The 18,892-nt window shown below is 41.0% G+C and overlaps 1 protein-coding gene across 1 annotated transcript; it reads left to right on the forward strand.

Annotated features, from left to right (window-relative positions):
* The first annotated feature begins 268 nt into the window (after positions 1 to 268).
* Positions 269 to 18,648, forward strand: LOC139470081 (BBSome complex member BBS5-like). Its single transcript, XM_071252371.1, has 12 exons — positions 269 to 341; positions 1,515 to 1,597; positions 1,936 to 2,001; positions 3,816 to 3,865; positions 5,313 to 5,393; positions 7,192 to 7,238; positions 11,808 to 11,943; positions 14,004 to 14,099; positions 14,708 to 14,770; positions 16,973 to 17,107; positions 17,609 to 17,692; positions 18,489 to 18,648. Exons 1-12 carry the CDS (start codon positions 286 to 288, stop codon positions 18,612 to 18,614), a joined length of 1,023 nt encoding a protein of 340 aa, XP_071108472.1. The 5' UTR covers positions 269 to 285; the 3' UTR covers positions 18,615 to 18,648.
* The last annotated feature ends 244 nt before the right edge of the window (positions 18,649 to 18,892 follow it).

Consider the following 18,892-nt stretch of genomic DNA (forward strand, 5'->3'; position numbering starts at 1 on the left):
CAAGTGCTTATACGTAGAACACTTGATAATAGTTTGAATTGCTATTTCCATACAAAATATGAAAACATAAAACTCTAACGATTGAAAACTTCATTTATCTAACATGAAAACACGATAACGAGTATCAACCAACATTATGAAAACCTGTGCACATATATATATATATAATCAACGTCACATAATATTTCGTTTCGTAAAAGAATCGTATTTCGTATGTAATCCATTCTACGTTTTGAAAATTCATCTACAGTGCGGTTTCCGCTTCCGGTGAGATTCCAACTCAACATGACTGCCGACGTACTGTGGGAAGACAGAGATGTTCGATTTGACATAAATCCGAGGTAGAGTCATGTCATCTATAGCTTCACACGGTGGCGCAAATATATATCTAATCCAGTTTCTTTCAGTGAAGAAAGTGACCTTCGAAATCAGTCCTATATCTTGTTCTGTTTGGGGATTGTTTTGGTAACTAATGCAAACACACTATATCAGTCAGTTTGGGGACCATAGAAAACAAGATGCTACAACATTATTGTGCTGAAGTAAGCAGCGGAACAATGGTTATTTAATAAGACCTTTATCTCAAAGTGTCGTCGCGTATGTTGCAAGGGGGATATCTGATCATTCTTCTTGGGGTGGGGTCTTGACCGTCTCAGTTGTCTTGTGGTGTCCAGAGAGCGAACGGTCATGGGTTCGATGCCTGCCCGCGTCATACCAAAAGACGTTCAAAGATAGTACTTGTTGTTACCCAGCCTAGTGCTCGGCATGTAGCGTCTAAATCCAGCACTGGTCGACTCAGAGTCCGTTTACTGTGTGACAGTGTGTCTGAGTGGGGTATTCACGTAAAACTGTGGCATGGTATCGGTATCTTAGTGGGCGAGAACTATATAATCGGCATTATCCCAGACTAGTACAAGCAGCTACACACACACACATGTACATGCACATCGCTGTGTAAGTGCAAAAATCTTGGATGTAAAGTTAGCCACATATCACCACACCCCATCTTTGCCATTGACTGCCACTGAAACTCATGTTCAGTCCTCTGTGTGGTGCTAATTAAAATCTGAGAAAGTGTGCCTGGTAAAATGCTGTACTCCCATATTTGTGAATAGTGAATATTTCATGTTTTAGTCTCACATAAATTATTCGCTGTGTAGAGTATTACTATTGTAGGAATATGATGGAACTGTATTATTAGAGACATTGTAAGAATTCTCACCATTAGGCAATAGACATATAGCATAGGTGGATCCAGAGGGCGGGGAGGGGGGGACTTCACACCACACCCCTCAACCCCCTTTTGACAACCAAATGTATGTTAGAGGCAATAAAATTGACTGCGAGATGATTTTGATATTTTGGACCCCTCCCTTTTAAAACTGCTGAATCCGCCCTTGCATATAGACATGTTGTGATGTGTGTAGAAATATTGCTGTTTCATAAAAAAACATTTTGTTTCTGTACTAATCAGTAGTCACCTAGCCATGTGATCTCACCTATTCTCTTTCCAGTCAAATGCGAATGCGACCAGGAGAGAAACTGATTGATAGACTTGATGCAGTGGAAGACACCAAAGGAAACAATGGCGAGAGAGGTAAGTGTTGAATTCATCTGCATGTTTAAGTAAATATATACTTGTCAGATCACCCCTATGGTACAGTCAGTCTTCAGACAGTATAGGCTCCCAGCAACCCATACTAGCAACTCTCCTGAATCGGGAGTAATATAACTTCAAATTTAAAGTCAATTTGTCACTAATATGAAGCTGATAATCATGCACTAAAAGTCAAATCTTAAATATATGGCAATATGTATCAAACATTCAAATTAATTTCCATTTTTGTACTTTTATGACATGCTTATCACAAAATATAAATTGTGCATTGATGTATGATGTGGCTCGTTATGAATGTGCATGTCATTTCTGCACAGGTCGATTGCTGGTTTCTAACTTGCGGATCATCTGGCACTCCATGTCCGTCCCTAGAGTCAATCTGTGTAAGTAGCAACAATCAGGCAGAGTTAGCCGCAAAGAGTAGTCAGATGGGTGACCGTCTTTCTAACGTTTCGGTACACTACATGTGGTGTCTCCTTAGAAAGGTCACTTTGTTTTGAAATCTGCCTCTGCTCTCCCAGCAGTGAATGGGTACCTGGTAGAATGTGTGAAATCTGCCTCTGCTCTCCCAGCAGTGAATGGGTACCTGGTAGAATGTGTGAAATCTGCCTCTGCTCTCCCGGCAGTGAATGGGTACCTGGTAGAATGTGTGAAATCTGCCTCTGCTCTCCCGGCAGTGAATGGGTACCTGGTAGAATGTGTGAAATCTGCCTCTGCTCTCCCAGCAGTGAATGGGTACCTGGTAGAATGTGTGAAATCTGCCTCTGCTTTTCCAGCAGTGAATGGGTACCTGGTAGAATGTGTGAAATCTGCCTCTGCTCTCCCGGCAGTGAATGGGTACCTGGTAGAATGTGTGAAATCTGCCTCTGCTTTTCCAGCAGTGAATGGGTACCTGGTAGAATGTGTGAAATCTGCCTCTGCTCTCCCGGCAGTGAATGGGTACCTGGTAGAATGTGTGAATAAAGACCTTCAGCACCTTACAATGAAACTTGAATGCTCCCCATGGGAATGAAATATGTATGCGCACATTGATCCATCGACCAGGATTATAACATAGCGCACCATGAGCATGAACTTGATGAATGGAATCTGATGCTTTATAAATAAAATTATTGTTGTCCTTACTATAAATGCATTAAATAAAATCCCTAAACACATATATAAACATATAACATCCAATGATGATCCGGGGTAGAATAGGTCTTCAGCAACCCATGCTTGCCGTAAAAGGCAACTATGCTTGTTGTAAGGAGCGATTAACTTGGATGATGCATGTCGTTGGTTGGTTGGTTTGTTGTTTTACGCTGACAATCCAGTCATTAATATCATGAGCATCGATCCACGCAATTGGGATCCATGACATGCATCAGCCAAGTCAGCGAGCCTGACCACCCGATCCTGTTAGTCGCCTTTTACGGTAAGCATGGGTTGCTGAAGACCTATTCTACCCCGGATCTTCACGGGTCAGGATGATGGATGTCATCACATCCCATTTGCGTAGATCGATGCTCATGATGTCAATCACTGGATCGTCTGGTCCAGACTCAATTATTTACAGATCATTTACCGTCATATAGCTGGAATATTGATGAGTGCGGCACTAAACAACAAACAAACTAACCTAAACATATAACTTACATGAATCTTGTGTCATTGCTAACTGCAGGTATCCCAGTCAGCTGTGCAGAGTTGTGTCCCTTGACATGTTTTCTTTGTTTACCCACTCATTACCATGCTTCCTATGGGGATTCACAGAGAGAATGTTGGTTCTCAGCAACTTATAGATGTCGAAAGAGGTGACTAAGTGGATCGGGTTGTCAGACTCCGTGATTGCGATGTCATTGTATTCCAATCAAGTAGATCAATGCATGTGATGTCATCCACTGTAGGGGCGGTCGGGTAGACTAGTGGTTAAAGCGTTCGCTCGTCACGCTGAAGACCCGGGTTCGATTCCCGACAAGGGTACAATGTGTGAAGCCCATTTCTGGTGTCCCCCGCCGTGATATTGCTGGAATATTGCTAAAAGCAGTGTAAAACAATACTCACTCACTCACTCATCCACTGTATTGCTGGTCCAGAATCTATTATTCACAGCCCACCAACATATAGCTGGAATATCGCTGAGTGCAGCAAACAAATAAACAAACATGTTCAGATGTACTTGATGTACATGAATAATGTTATTTTTCTGTTTTAGCTATTGGTTTCAACTGTGTCATCAACATATCGTCCAAACAAGCACAGTCGGTAAGTTGAGTTAATGTTGTCACACTTGTATTGATAAAAATTGGTTAATTGAGCATGTTGATTAGGTAACATAGATACATTTAAGCAGATGGGGTGACAAGATCTTTTGAAAATTGTAACTGTTTGTCCTGGATCAAGCATGGCCGAACACCATTCACAGTGAGACTTTAACGACGAATTAAGATAATTAAAAATAACCATGATAATAATATTCTTCTACAACAGCATTCTGTTCTCCAGTAAATGACAATCAGTTGAATGAGTTCTTGTGTCTGGGAGAAGTTAGTAGTGGGACGAAACGCCAATGAATTGGTGGATCACAAGTTTTTACTTCTCGACACAAGTATCGATCACAATCACACACTAAGTAAACAGTATTGATTCTTACTTTAAATGTATTCTTTAATAGATGTTACACCACTAATAACTAGTCAAAATGAGTAGTTAAAACATAAATATTTTCATCTATTGCACCATACTTGACACTGCCAACGACCGCCTCCGTGGTCTAGTGGTAGAGCCTCCGCCCAGAGAGCGGAAGGTCCGGGGTTCAATCCCCGGCCGCGCCATTCCAAAAAACGTTAAAAGATGGTACTTGTTGTTACCCTGTCTGGCGCTCGGCATTAAGGGGCTAAAACAAGGACTGGTTAACTCAGAGTCAGTATACTGTGTCTGAATGGGGTATTCATGTTAAACTGCGGCATGGTACCTCAGTGTGCTAGCACTATAAATCGGCATCAGTCCGACTAGTACAAGCAGCCACACAAACACATACACGTACATGCACGTCGCTATATAAGTGCACATACAAGTATCGTGATACATTTTAGATTGTGAGGAAGGTATCGTGGTATGTTTCGGATGGCACAGTTGATGTATCGTCCCACCCGTGGTAGAAATACTGTATGCCGTCCTGGCTCTATACTGAAAGTGAAATAACACAAGTGTACAAAAATTCCTCCAATAAACATCTGTCAGACAGATGAAGCACCGTCATTGCTCACTTATCCTGCTCTGGAGCCGTGGGACCTGCCACTAGTCCTCAATGTGTGACCATGATATGCCATTATTATTTGACAAGCTGTCAAACTGCAGGGTTGAAATACTTTGTATTCGACACAATAGAGTGCAGGGTTGTAATGATGCTTTCACAAACTCTGTATGTCATGTTTAATGAGACATTTCCAGGGATTATTCTAGGGTGGAGCCATGTGCTTTTATCCCCTTAATTTGAAAAAGGCCAACATTTTCAAATACAATGGGACATTTAAACATTTTGCTGTATAAGCAGACCTCTGGAATATTTGAAATTTTCAAATAGAGGCCCCATGTCAGAAAATTCCTAGAGTGAACCCTGCATTTCTGTTGTATTTTTTCTGCAATGTTCCCTCAAACAGATGTTGTTTGCGATTTAGAAGTTGTTCTGATTTTTTTACTCTAATTTCAGAAACTTAGAGGCACTACCGAGGCGTTGTTTGTCTTAACAAAAGCTGGTGCAACAAGATTTGAATTCATTTTTACAAACTTGGTGAGTTTGATTATTGTTAAAAATTGCTGTCATTTTAAGTTGCAGTGAAAATTTGGAGATATCATACTACCAAAATAATTGTATTTGTTGTTTTAGGGGGAATTTTAAGAAATATCATTACAGATATCACCAATCACCAATCCCAACAAAACCCACAAAGACATTTGCATAAAGCATTACAGCTAGTTAAACAGCAAGCTAATGTATAACTGAGACAAGCTTATCTTGATATGCTGTGCTCAGGGCAACATATTCAGTTAGCTATTGAGGAACAAGAGAGGAAATATGAATACCGGTATTGTTTTACCTGTTAAGAATACTGGGACAAGAATAAGGAATACCGTAGTTAATAGCAAGGGAGGTAACTGACTATATAAGTCCAGTTTGCACCCTTGCCGAACTAGGCTGGAATTTCGTGGCTTGATTGTAGCACCACCAGTGTTTATTACGAGTTATGTCCTTTCTATGTCCCTGATATTGACCAATCAGATTCCACCTCTCATATCACATGTATTTGCTTCAATCAGAATGGATGTGTCCAGTCAAGATGATCTGATCAATAATCAAGTTCTAAATTGTAATAAAACGATCTTATCTCCCGAACTACATCAAATCATGTGACCACCTTGATTAAAAACATGAAAAGATTTGGAGAATATCTGTCAATGTCCACATGCCAATTCTGTTACGAGATATTGTTTGGACTCAGCCAAAATATAACTCCATAATTCCAGCCTAGTTCGGCAAGGGTGGAAATTGGACTTTTACTGTCAATTAACTCCCTTGCTTCAGGAGATGTCATATCGAGGCCCAAAACCTTCCATATTTATAGCATGCTTAACGAAAAAAGTTAGATTTCCTGAATGTTTAGGGGGATATTTTTATGATATTTTGTGCTCAATCTTCACTTCAAAACAATCACCCCCTAAATATTTATGATCCCTTATGTTTTCTGTTCACTGTATTACTGATGTCTCCATCCTTCATCATGTTCATCATCATCTGTGATCATGGCTGATATGGGGTGAATGCACTTAATAATCCCCACCATATATATTGGGGGGATTTAGTCATCATCTGGTGTGTGCGTATTTCGTTTCCGGAGCATAACTTGAAAATTTTGAACGATTTTTCATCCAAACTTGGTACCTGTATTAACCAGGGGCTCAAGTGGTGCCTTTTGCTATTGTGGGGGAATTTGTCTAGTTCTGATGACTCTGGTTTAGTCGGGCAATGAAATGAGGCAGTGTGTAACTCACAGAAGTCCTGTAAGCCTGACCTTGTGCATGCACTTGGTACTTGGTACATGTATTAACCTTCCTTAACCGTATCAGCTGATAATGAGTTTGAATTCCAGATTTGTCCTGACAATGATTCTTGGTTTATCAGTTCAATGGTCATTCATAGCCTCACTCTTGGCTTTGCACTACATTCAGTAAAGTCCTCCATGGGCTGGAATACTTTTCAAAGATTTCTTTATGCTACATCCCTTACCTATGCATCCCACGAAGATTCCGGGTTAGAATCGGTCTTCAGCAACCTATGTTTGTCATAAGAGGAACCTATCTGGATTGGGTGGTCAGGCTCGCTAATTCATGTCATCGTATACCAATTCAGTAGATCTATGCTCACGATGTCAACCACTGGATTATCTGGTCCAGACTTGATTATTTGCAGACAACCATCATATAGCTGGAATATTGCTGAGTGTGGCGTTAAACAACAAACAAACAAACAATACTGACCTGTGCATGTGCTGTTCCAGGAGTCGGTGCTATTCTGATGTTTGCTGTTTCAGATACCCGGGTCTCCACGGCTCTTCACCTCAATCATAGCAGTTCACAGGTAGGTTCAGACATCATCCTCACTGATCCAGGGTATAATATCGCCATTCTATTAGGATAAATACCCTGGGCTCAATTATGACCTTAGCTGAACTTACATTGGGATGAACATTTAGTGTCCTCTGTTGAGGTTTCCTCGTGTAAGAATACATGTACACACGCATCAACATGTGTAGCTTCTCTGTACCCTAGTGGATAGAGCGTCTGCCTAGAGCACAGAAGACATTACAAAATGGTTCTTGTTGTTACCCTGTCTGGCATTGGCATTAAGGTGCTAAAACAAGGATTGGTCAGGTCGGAGTCAGTATCCTGTGTCTCTGTGTTGTATTCAGTATACTCTGTCTGTGCATGCTGTGTGTTGTATTCATTTATATATAAAGGGGCTAAAACAAGGACTGGTCAGGTCGGAGTCAGTATCCTGTGTCTCTGTGTTGTATTCAGTATACTCTGTCTGTGCATGCTGTGTGTTGTATTCATTTATATATTAAGGGGCTAAAACAAGGACTGGTCAGGTCGGAGTCAGTATACTGTGTCTCAAAACCCATTCAAAACTTCTTACAAAACTTTGCATGTCTACCAGGCACATACTGAACTGGTACCTTTTGCTATTAAGGAATTTTAGAAATTTTTATTTTTTACATTTACATGGCAACAAGTTGGACTTAGGTTCTATAAAGATAGTGTTCTTTTCCGGAGCGAAACTCAAAAACTGTTAAATACTTTCTTACAAAACTTTGCATGTCTACCAGGCACATACTGAACTGGTGCCTTTTGCTACTTAGGAATTTTTTATTTCTTTTATTTTTTACGTTTCCATGGCAACAAGTTGGATTTAAGTTTTAATATAGGGTGGGTTCACTTATGGAGTATAACAAATAAACTGTTGAATATTTCCTTGCCAAACATTGCATGTCTATATATAAAGCACATACTGAACTGGTGCCATTTGATATTAAGGAGTTTTAGAAATGTTTATTTTAGAATTTCCATTGCAGCTATTTTGACATGGGTTATGAGAAATGTTGGGTCAGTTACCTGGTTTGGGACCATAACGTGTTAAAATGGGCGTAGGGATACAGATGACTTCGTTGACTATACGCTTGTTTAGTTATTGTTTCTTGTAATTTGTCATTTGTTTGCATAAAAAAAACCCACAGAAACACACATATTTTACTTTCCATTTCATATGTTCACAATGTTCACATTTATAACTTTTTGAAGACCTATGCTTGTCACAAGAGGCGATTAAGGGGATCGGGTGGTCAGACTCGATGACTTGGTTGATGTATGTCATCGATCTTAATCATGTTAATTGCGTGGATCAATGCTCATGATGTCAATCACTGGATTGTCTGATCCAGACTCGATTATATACTGACCGCTGTCATATAGCTGGAATATTGCTGAGTGCGGCGTTAAACCACAAACAAACAAACAAATTATTGAAAAAAGTGTCATTCCTTTGTCCTTATTACTATAGTATGAATGACATAGGATTTCAGCAAGACCAGTCGTGTCATCCATAAATACACAATATGATAATTGTAAGGTTTCTAGAACCCTTTTAATTTCAAACACCAACAAAGTTATTAAGATGAGACGTAGTATTACGAATTTTCAATATTGTGTGAATGATGCCCTGATTGTATCCTTCATCACAGGGCATATGAAACATATTGTGTGAGTGATGCCCTGATTGTATCCTTCATCACAGGGCATATGAAACATATAGTGTGAATGATGCCCTGATTGTATCCTTCATCACAGGGCATATGAAACATATAGTGTGAGTGATGCCCTGATTGTATCCTTCATTACAGGGCATATGAAACATATAGTGTGAGTGATGCCCTGATTGTATCCTTCATCACAGGGCATATGAAACATATAGTGTGAGTGATGCCCTGATTGTATCCTTCATCACAGGGCATATGAAACATATAGTGTGAGCGATGCCCTGATTGTATCCTTAACCACAGGGCATATGAAACATATAGTGTGAGTGATGCCCTGATTGTATCCTTCATCACAGGGCATATGAAACATATAGTGTGAGTGATGCCCTGATTGTATCCTTCATCACAGGGCATATGAAACATATAGTGTGAGTGATGCCCTGATTGTATCCTTCATCACAGGGCATATGAAACATATACCGTATATCGCTGTGTATAAGGCGACCCCACGTATAAGACGACCCCCCTGTACACGCCTTAAAAATCAACCCAAAATCCTATACTCCGTGTATAAGGCGACCGGGAATGAAACACATCACAAGTCTGACTGATATAGAAGATTTAACGTGCGCTTTCCGACTGTAGCGTATTTCGCACACGGACATCACAAGTTAGTTAGTTAGTTACTTTGGAGATTTAATGCGCGCTTTCTGACTGATGCGTATTTCGCACACATCACAAGTGAGCACACAAACCTTATATATGCAATAAAAATATGTTTATCTTGCGTTGTTTTTTTTTTACAATGATAGGTCGCGTGTGTAACTCCAGCACACGTTGCCATTTTGTGTTTACACGGTACGACACCAAATTGGTGCCCGTAAAATAAAAATCATTTATGAAGTAATAACATATAAGAGACAATGGTGAGTAATTTAATCGCCAATTAACTATGTTGTAACTAACTAGGCTAATGTTTGCTTCACATTCAGCGTGTTTATTCCACAATCACTTGTACACACCGTCTCCAACACTTGTTAATACAATTGTAAAAACAGCGGGAATTGATTTCAGCTTCACCGGTTATCACATGTTAGGTCACATGTGCAATATGCAAATGCTTACCGGTACTTACGGCTCTCTGCTCACGGATGTTGATTGTTTTACCGTGTCAGGTGGTTTGACAATCTGCATCGAGGCGAGGGTCATTTCAACTTTATTTGCAGAAATTATTAAACTTTATTCAAGGAAAAGAGATACAAATCATGTTTATGTATGGAAATAGTTATTGGAACAGTTATTTAGGACGAAATGCGAAGTTTTATTGTCAAATGCTGGGCTGGCTATCGGACGCTGGTTGACATCGCCAGTGGAAAAAAATGTGAGATCTTCAACTCCGTGTATAAGACGACCCCCCTTCTTAGCCCCCTCATTTTAGGTATGAAAAACTCGCCTTATATACAGCGATATACGGTAGTGTGAGCGATGCCCTGATTGTATCCTTCATCACAGGGCATATGAAACATATAGTGTGAGTGATGCCCTGATTGTATCCTTCTTCACAGGGCATATGAAACATATTGTGTGAGCGATGCCCTGATTGTATCTTTCATCACAGGGCATATGAAACATATAGTGTGAGCGATGCCCTGATTGTATCCTTCATCACAGGGCATATGAAACATATAGTGTGAATGATGCCCTGATTGTATCCTTCATCACAGGGCATATGAAACATATAGTGTAAGTGATGCCCTGATTGTATCCTTCATCACAGGGCATATGAAACATATAGTGTAAGTGATGCCCTAATTGTATCCTTCATCACAGGGCATATGAAACATATAGTGTGAGTGATGCCCTGATTGTATCCTTCATCCACAGGGCATATGAAACATATAGTGTGAGTGATGCCCTGATTGTATCCTTCATCCACAGGGCATATGAAACATACAGTGTGAGTGATGCCCTGATTGTATCCTTCATCACAGGGCATATGAAACATATAGTGTGAGTGATGCCCTGATTGTATCCTTCATCCACAGGGCATATGAAACATATAGTCTGAGTGATGCCCTGATTGTATCCTTCATCCACAGGGCATATGAAACATACAGTGTGAGTGATGCCCTGATTGTATCCTTCATCACAGGGCATATGAAACATATAGTGTGAGTGATGCCCTGATTGTATCCTTCATCAAAGGGCATATGAAACATATAGTGTAAGTGATGCCCTGATTGTATCCTTCATCACAGGGCATATGAAACATACAGTGTGAGTGATGCCCTGATTGTATCCTTCATCACAGGGCATATGAAACATATAGTGTGAGTGATGCCCTGATTGTATCCTTCATCACAGGGCATATGAAACATATTGTGTGAGTGATGCCCTGATTGTATCCTTCATCACAGGGCATATGAAACATATAGTGTAAGTGATGCCCTGATTGTATCCTTCATCACAGGGCATATGAAACATATAGTGTAAGTGATGCCCTGATTGTATCCTTCATCACAGGGCATATGAAACATATAGTGTAAGTGATGCCCTGATTGTATCCTTCATCACAGGGCATATGAAACATATAGTGTGAGTGATGCCCTGATTGTATCCTTCATCACAGGGCATATGAAACATATAGTGTAAGTGATGCCCTGATTGTATCCTTCATCACAGGGCATATGAAACATATAGTGTAAGTGATGCCCTGATTGTATCCTTCATCACAGGGCATATGAAACATATAGTGTGAGCGATGCCCTGATTGTATCCTTCATTACAGGGCATATGAAACATATAGTGTAAGTGATGCCCTGATTGTATCCTTCATCACAGGGCATATGAAACATATAGTGTAAGTGATGCCCTGATTGTATCCTTCATCACAGGGCATATGAAACATCGAAGTTGTACCGTGACCTGAAGCTGCGCGGAGCCCTGATACAAGAAAAGCACCTGCGCCTCCTACCCCAGGAACAGATCTACAACCAGGTGAACGGTGTGTGGAACTTGTCCAGTGATCAGGTACGTGGGAGTGTCTAGGCGGACACCTTTTTCTTTTCAAGCTTTGTATATAAATGCAAAAATACGAAAATGAAACGAATTATATTTTCATCTGCCAAGTCATTTTATATTCAATGGATTAGAAAAATAAAAGGGTACAACTTCCAATATCTTACAAATATACAATGTTTACTTCAAGGATAAGAATTGATTAAATACAAACTGTATGTTGTACATACCAGTAGTCTATGGCCACTGTTCGTGTAAACCTCTTTTATCATGAGAAAACAAAACCACAGACAGAAGTTAATACATGAACATGCAACATTAGTAGTGATGGTACTGGCCAATCTGTAATTGGTTCTGAACATGAATTAAAAAAACCTTCCCTCACACATTTTTGCCAACTGCATAGTCGGCCATTTTGTTGGATGTTGTTGTTGTCACAGTGCATGTGTAGTAGACTCATGCACAGGAAAACGGTCGCAAATACTTTCACTTTATCTCAGGAAACAGTTGCTAATTTCATAATTTCAAATATACATCTTACTGAAGTAAACTTTGCCAACAAGTTGAAAATATGCATGATTCTAAGAAGCACAATATTCCAGTATTTTCCAAACATATTATGTACATATTTATTAGTGTATCATATCATGGTATGCTGTAGGTTTGGAAGGCTTGGTGTCCCATATTAAACTGATGTAACGTTATATTTCAATACAATTATCATGATTATCGCAATATTAATATATGATTATTTAAATTATATCTACTATCTTGAGGCATTTTGATGGACTGGGTTCCTACCTCAATATTAGCAATTGAGATCGATGACATGCATCAACCAAGTCAGAGAGTCTGACCACCCGATCCCGTTAGTCGCCTTTTACGACAAGCATAGTCACCTTTTACGTCAAGCATGGGTTGCTGAAGACCCATTCTACCCCTGAATCTTCACGGGTCTCTTTGCATTGGGAAGATGCCAGCTAAGGGGGAATCTAGCGAATGCTTGGTGTTAGAGGGGACCAGTTGGATCTGATGGTCAGGCTCGATGGGTGACCTGGTTGATTGGGTGTCCTTGTACCCCGATGACGTAGATGGTTGCTCACAATATCAATCACTGGATTTTCTGGTTCAGATCCGATTATTTACAGACCATCATCATATAGCTGGAATATTGCCAAGTTTGGCGTTATACAGCAAACCAACAAACTAGGACCAATGAATGCTCTGTTTTTAACGTAGACGTCAATGTTTCATCTTGACACTGAACTGTACACATTGCTTGATAGCAGGCAACGGCAGGGTTCACCCAAAGGTTATGCACATAGTAGGGCTTAATTAACTTCTGTAAGTTGCATCTGGCCTCATTATCGTTAGCGGACTATAATTAGACCCGCGTCACCATTGTACCATGTATGCATGGGTGATTGAATATACTCACCGACAAAAGAAACATGAATACAGTACATGTACATTAATATTCAAGAGATATTAGATTGGTTTGATGTACAAATGAACATACTGGTATGTTGTGTGAACCGACACTCATGAACGTATCACACGTGACATCATGGATCCGTGACTTGAGATGCACCATTTGTCTTGTGTAAAGTAGCATGTAAGTTTTTTAAATCGGATGCAGCATATCATGATAAGAATAAAGACACTCTGGTAACGCTTGGCTGATTGTTAGTTTTGTCATTAATTGGTACACGTTGGAAACATCGCTTTTTAATGTACTTCTCTCTATGTTCCTATGGTTTGCGTTTCTTTTGGTGGTGAGAATGTACACAACCCCATGAAGTATTGATGATGATGTGCATGGTGCTGTAGACATTGTACCCATCATGCACTTTCAGATATTTTAGTTTCGGTAACCGTTTGACGTGTCTTTCCCAGAAATATTTTTTTTCTTTGAATCAAGAAACAATGGATTGAACCAAGTTTCAAACTTCACAAGAATTTCTTTGTACCTTTTTGTCATGTTTATTGTATTTTTACTTTTATTCTTCAATATTTATCAAATGTATACCTAGACATGACACCATAACAGGCAATCTGTCATTACCTAACAGGGGAACCTGGGAACCTTCTACATCACTAACGTGAGGCTGGTGTGGCACGCCAACGTGAATGAGTCATTTAATGTCAGCATACCCTACCTGCAAATGGTAAGTCATTTAATGTCAGCATACCCTACCTGCAAATGGTAAGTCATTTAATGTCAGCATACCCTACCTGCAAATGGTAAGTCATTTAATGTCAGCATACCCTACCTGCAAATGGTAAGTCATTTAATGTCAGCATACCCTACCTGCAAATGGTAAGTCATTAAGTGTTAGCATATCCTACCTGTACATATGGGGCGGTCGGGTAGCCTAGTGGTTAAAGCGTTCGCCCGGGTTCGATTCCCGACATGGGTACAATGTGTGAAGCCCATTTCTGGTGTCCCCCGCCGTGATATTGCTGGAATATTGCTAAAAGCAGCGTAAAACCATACTCACTCACTGTCACTCACCTGTACAGACTGATTGTTACTTATCAGTTTCATAGAAAGCTGGGAAGTTGTTTCAGATTTGAAGAGGAAAGAAAATGATTATGAAATAGCTTGGGTCCTAATGTCAGTTTTTAATCACTGCTGTACATCTATTTTCTCAACTACCTTTGTTCAATATCTAAATATAAAAATATAGGTGCTGATTTGACCGTATGGTTGTCATTAAAAGTAGAATTTATTATCTGTATTGTAATACTTATTGTTGTCAATCTCTTTCTTCAGAAAACTGTGAAAATCCGGGATTCCAAGTTTGGACTTGCTCTTGTAGTAGAGACCTCCACAATGGTTGGTGCCTTCATGTATGGCCTGTGTGATAACATGCACTCCCACTGATTCCCACCCTGTGTGATAACATGCACTCCCACTGATTCCCACCGTGTGTGATAACATGCACTCCCACTGATTCCCACCCTGTGTGATAACATGCACTCCCACTGATTCCCACCCTGTGTGATAACATGCACTCCCACTGATTCCCACCCTGTTTGATAACATGCACTCCCACTGATTCCCACCGTGTGTGATAACATGCACTCCCACTGATTCCCACCCTGTGTGATAACATGCACTCCCACTGATTCCCACCGTGTGTGATAACATGCACTCCCACTGATTCCCACCCTGTTTGATAACATGCACTCCCACTGATTCCCACCCTGTTTGATAACATGCACTCCCACTGATTCCCACCGTGTGTGATAACATGCACTCCCACTGATTCCCACCCACGGATTTGTGTGTGTAGGCTAGATTCCAGTTGCTGCAAATTGTTATGCAGAGTAAACACGTGAAGATGGGGATCAGGACAGGTCTTCAGGAACCCATGCTTGCCGTAAAAGGCGACTATGCTTGTCGTAAGAGGTGAATAACGGGATCGGGTGGTCAGGCTCGCTGACTTGGTAGATGCATGTCATCGTATCCTAATTGCGTGGATCAATGGGCATGGTATCAGTCACTGGACTGTCTGGTCCAGACTTGATTATTTACAGACTGCCTTTATATACCTGGAATATTGCTGAGTGCGGTGTTGAACAACAAGCAAACAAACAAACAACCATTATGCAGAGTTACATCCCTTGGCTGCCAGGATTTGCTGTGTGTGTTTGAATACTGATTAAACCTTGTTTATGAATCCTAGTTAAATCTCAGGTCGAGATCATGGCAAGGCAATTAGTTTGCATGGGCACTGTGCTTGGGTCTATTTTGTAGTTATTGATATTTCAAAAGCCTTAAATTTTATGGTCAAGACATAATTTTGCAAAATATGTTTATCTCTATCCAAATGATCCCTTAATAAGTGGAAACTGTAGGGCTTTTTGCCATGATTGCTACTTGAGAAATATCACAAAGGAAATTATTATTGAGAAACAGCAGACTCTTTGGGCTTTGCAATGTTACAGGACAGACCATAAATGAAACGTTGTGTTCATCGATGTTTACCTTATGCATGCCACCTACTCGCTGTTTCTGCGTTCTCTTGTCACGCCGAAGGCCCGGGTTCGATTCCCCCCATGTGTACCATGTGTGAAGCCCATTTCTGGTGTCCCTCGCCGTGATATCACTCACTCACTCACTCACTGTTTTCTGAAGATGTGGTCCTGTTATCTAGACGCCACAATTCACTGTGCAGAGTTGCCTCCCTTTAGTGCACCAGAAACAAATCTTGGGTTTGAATTCTGGTTCATCCCGCTTATGTTTCTAGGTTTATCTGCACCATGCTTGTACTCTTGTTTTCACCTCTTGTAAACATCTAAGACCTGCATCAATTCAGGCTTTCCTCTTACATCTAGTTGACACACTGTCATATAACTGAAATACTGTTCAAAGCGGCGTTAAACTTGCTTATGTTCAGTGTTGTTTAACTTAAACATTCCTACCATTCAGAGTTATCTGAGGTGGCACAATGGCCTACATGGTCTGAGGCCCCTCTTTCATTGTGCGGTTAGCCGTTAATTGTACCACAAGTCACTTATCGTGAGATATAATGCCAGACTCCCTCTGTGTTGATCCGAGGTTTGTCAGCACCATACCCATGGGTTTTAAAGTGACAAACACATCTCTGTGTCACCTTGGGCGTTCCCCGCCCATTAGGCTGGCTGCTAACTTAGATACAGGTCAAAGCAGCATTAAACTCGCTAGCTCACACGCTCGCTCACTCACTCACTCACTCACTCACTCACTCACTCACTCACTCACTCACTCACTCCGCTGTTGTCCAGTGTTCTGAGGGGACAGGGGTGGCCCAATTGTCTAAGGTGCTGCAGTTCGCTGTGCAGAGTTGCGTCCCTTGGGAAAGCCAGAAACCTGTGGTTTGGGTTCAAATCCCAGTTCGCCCCGATTATGTTTTAGGTTAGTTGACTTAAAGGTTTCACCAAGGTTGCATCACTTTCCTCCCATACTAAGCTGACATGCCATGATGTAACTGGAATACTGTTCAAAATGGCGTTTAAAACCCAACTCACTCACTCACTCCTGTTCTGCTGACAGAGCGGGGGCTACGTGCTGGGGTTCCGGATCGACCCGGTGGAGAAGCTGAAGGATACAGCCAAGGAAATACAGAACCTCCATCGCGTGTACAGCTCCTGTCCCATATTTGGTGTGGAGTTTGAGACGGACTCTAAGGTAGGAACCACACACCAGTGTTTAAAATACCCAACAACACTGCTGCTTTTCTGTTGTGTGGTCAACTTTAAAAACATGGATGCTTGGTGATCTTGCTGATTTGTTGTTGGTAAATTAAATTAATAACATGAAGGATATGAACTTACATTGTGAGTGGCATCAAGATAATTACCCAATATAAATATATCACAGAAAACATGCAATAATTATTCCATGTAGATCAACGATGCCTTATCAGCTGATGGTACCTGACAGCTTTGTTAAAGTCATTGCCGATTGGCTCAATTTGTAGTCTTCATACAAACAAAGCCCACTTCAAGCCATCCAATTCTTTTTCACATTTTTCTGTCAGTTCATCCATCATGACAAGTGAAAAAATTCTCTGAGGAAAATTATTATTTTCCAGCCTTTGAACAAAATATTCCTGCCCCTTACTGACTATGATTTGTTTACCAATTTACTGGTTCTATGAATTGTAGAGTAATGGATCCACTGTTTCAGCCCCAGACAATGGAGGAGTTGACCCTGGAGAGAGTGACAGATGACGTTGAGATTGAGAATGATGGAGGCACCGATGCATTTGCTGTAAGTAGTGGTCATGAGTTGCAAAGTGAGTGTGTGAGTGAGTGAGTGAGTGTGGTTTTTACGCCGTTTTTAGCAATATTCAAGCAAAATCAAGGCGGGGCACACCAGAAATCAGCTTCAAACATTGTACCCATGTCGGGAATCAAACCCAGGTCTTCATTGTGAAGAGCGAACGCTTTCACCACTAGGCTACCCGACCGCCCCTGTAGTGACATGAAGTGAAATGTCAAATCAATGCCAGCCAGTCATTACCTGCTCTTTCAACTCCTCTACATCACTTCAGTTAACTTTCTAATCAGTGTTGAGGCTTCGAAATGAAAGAAACACTCGGAGCAGCATTTCTTAATTTTGTATCTCCAAAACAAATGTAACCAAACAGTTCCAAAGAGGCGACTAACAGGATCAGGTGGTCAGGCAGGCTGACTTGGTTGATGCATGTCATCATATTCCAATTGCTTGGAACGATGCTCATGATGTCAATCACTTGATTGTCTTGTCCAGACACGATTATTTTCAGACCGCCATCATATAGCTGGAATGTTGCTGAGTGTGGCGTTAAACAGCAAACCAACAAACCAAAGGTTTAGATACATGTTGATGATGTCAATCACGGGATTGTCAGCTCCAGACAATTATTTTCAGACCCCCATCATATAACTGGAATATTGCTCAAAGAGTATCTCAATTTAGAACTGATTTACACAGTCAAATATCTGTCTTTAGAGTAACTCGAGTTAGATTTGATCTACTCTGTCAGCGTTCTGTCTTCAGAGACTAAGATGACCCTGTGTTTCAGGCCTACTTTGCTGATGGGGACAAGGAGCGGGACCGAGAGCCTGTGTACTCCGAAGAACTTGGTCTTGCAGTGGAGAAACTCAAGGACGGCTTCACCCTGTCTGGCCTCTGGGAGGTGTTAGCGTGATCGCCTGGTCTCAGTCACCATGGCGACTGTCTGGTCTCTGTTATCATGGTGACTGTCCCTTCTCTGTTACCATGGCGACTGGCCTGTTACCATCGCAACTGGTCTCGGCATGATGGATAATCTGGTCTCTGTTACTAAGACGACTGTCTGGTCTCCGGAAGGCCATGGTGACTAGCTGGTCTCTCGTAAGAAGGGGATGGCCCTGACTTCATCCCAGGAAGCGGACACCAGAAAACATTTGTTTAAGATTGCAGCAGGCCATGTCCTATTTGTACTGT

This window comes from Haliotis cracherodii, unplaced genomic scaffold (assembly GCF_022045235.1).
Source record: "Haliotis cracherodii isolate W230 unplaced genomic scaffold, xgHalCrac1.p SCAF_20, whole genome shotgun sequence".
NCBI classification, from domain to species: domain Eukaryota; kingdom Metazoa; phylum Mollusca; class Gastropoda; order Lepetellida; family Haliotidae; genus Haliotis; species Haliotis cracherodii.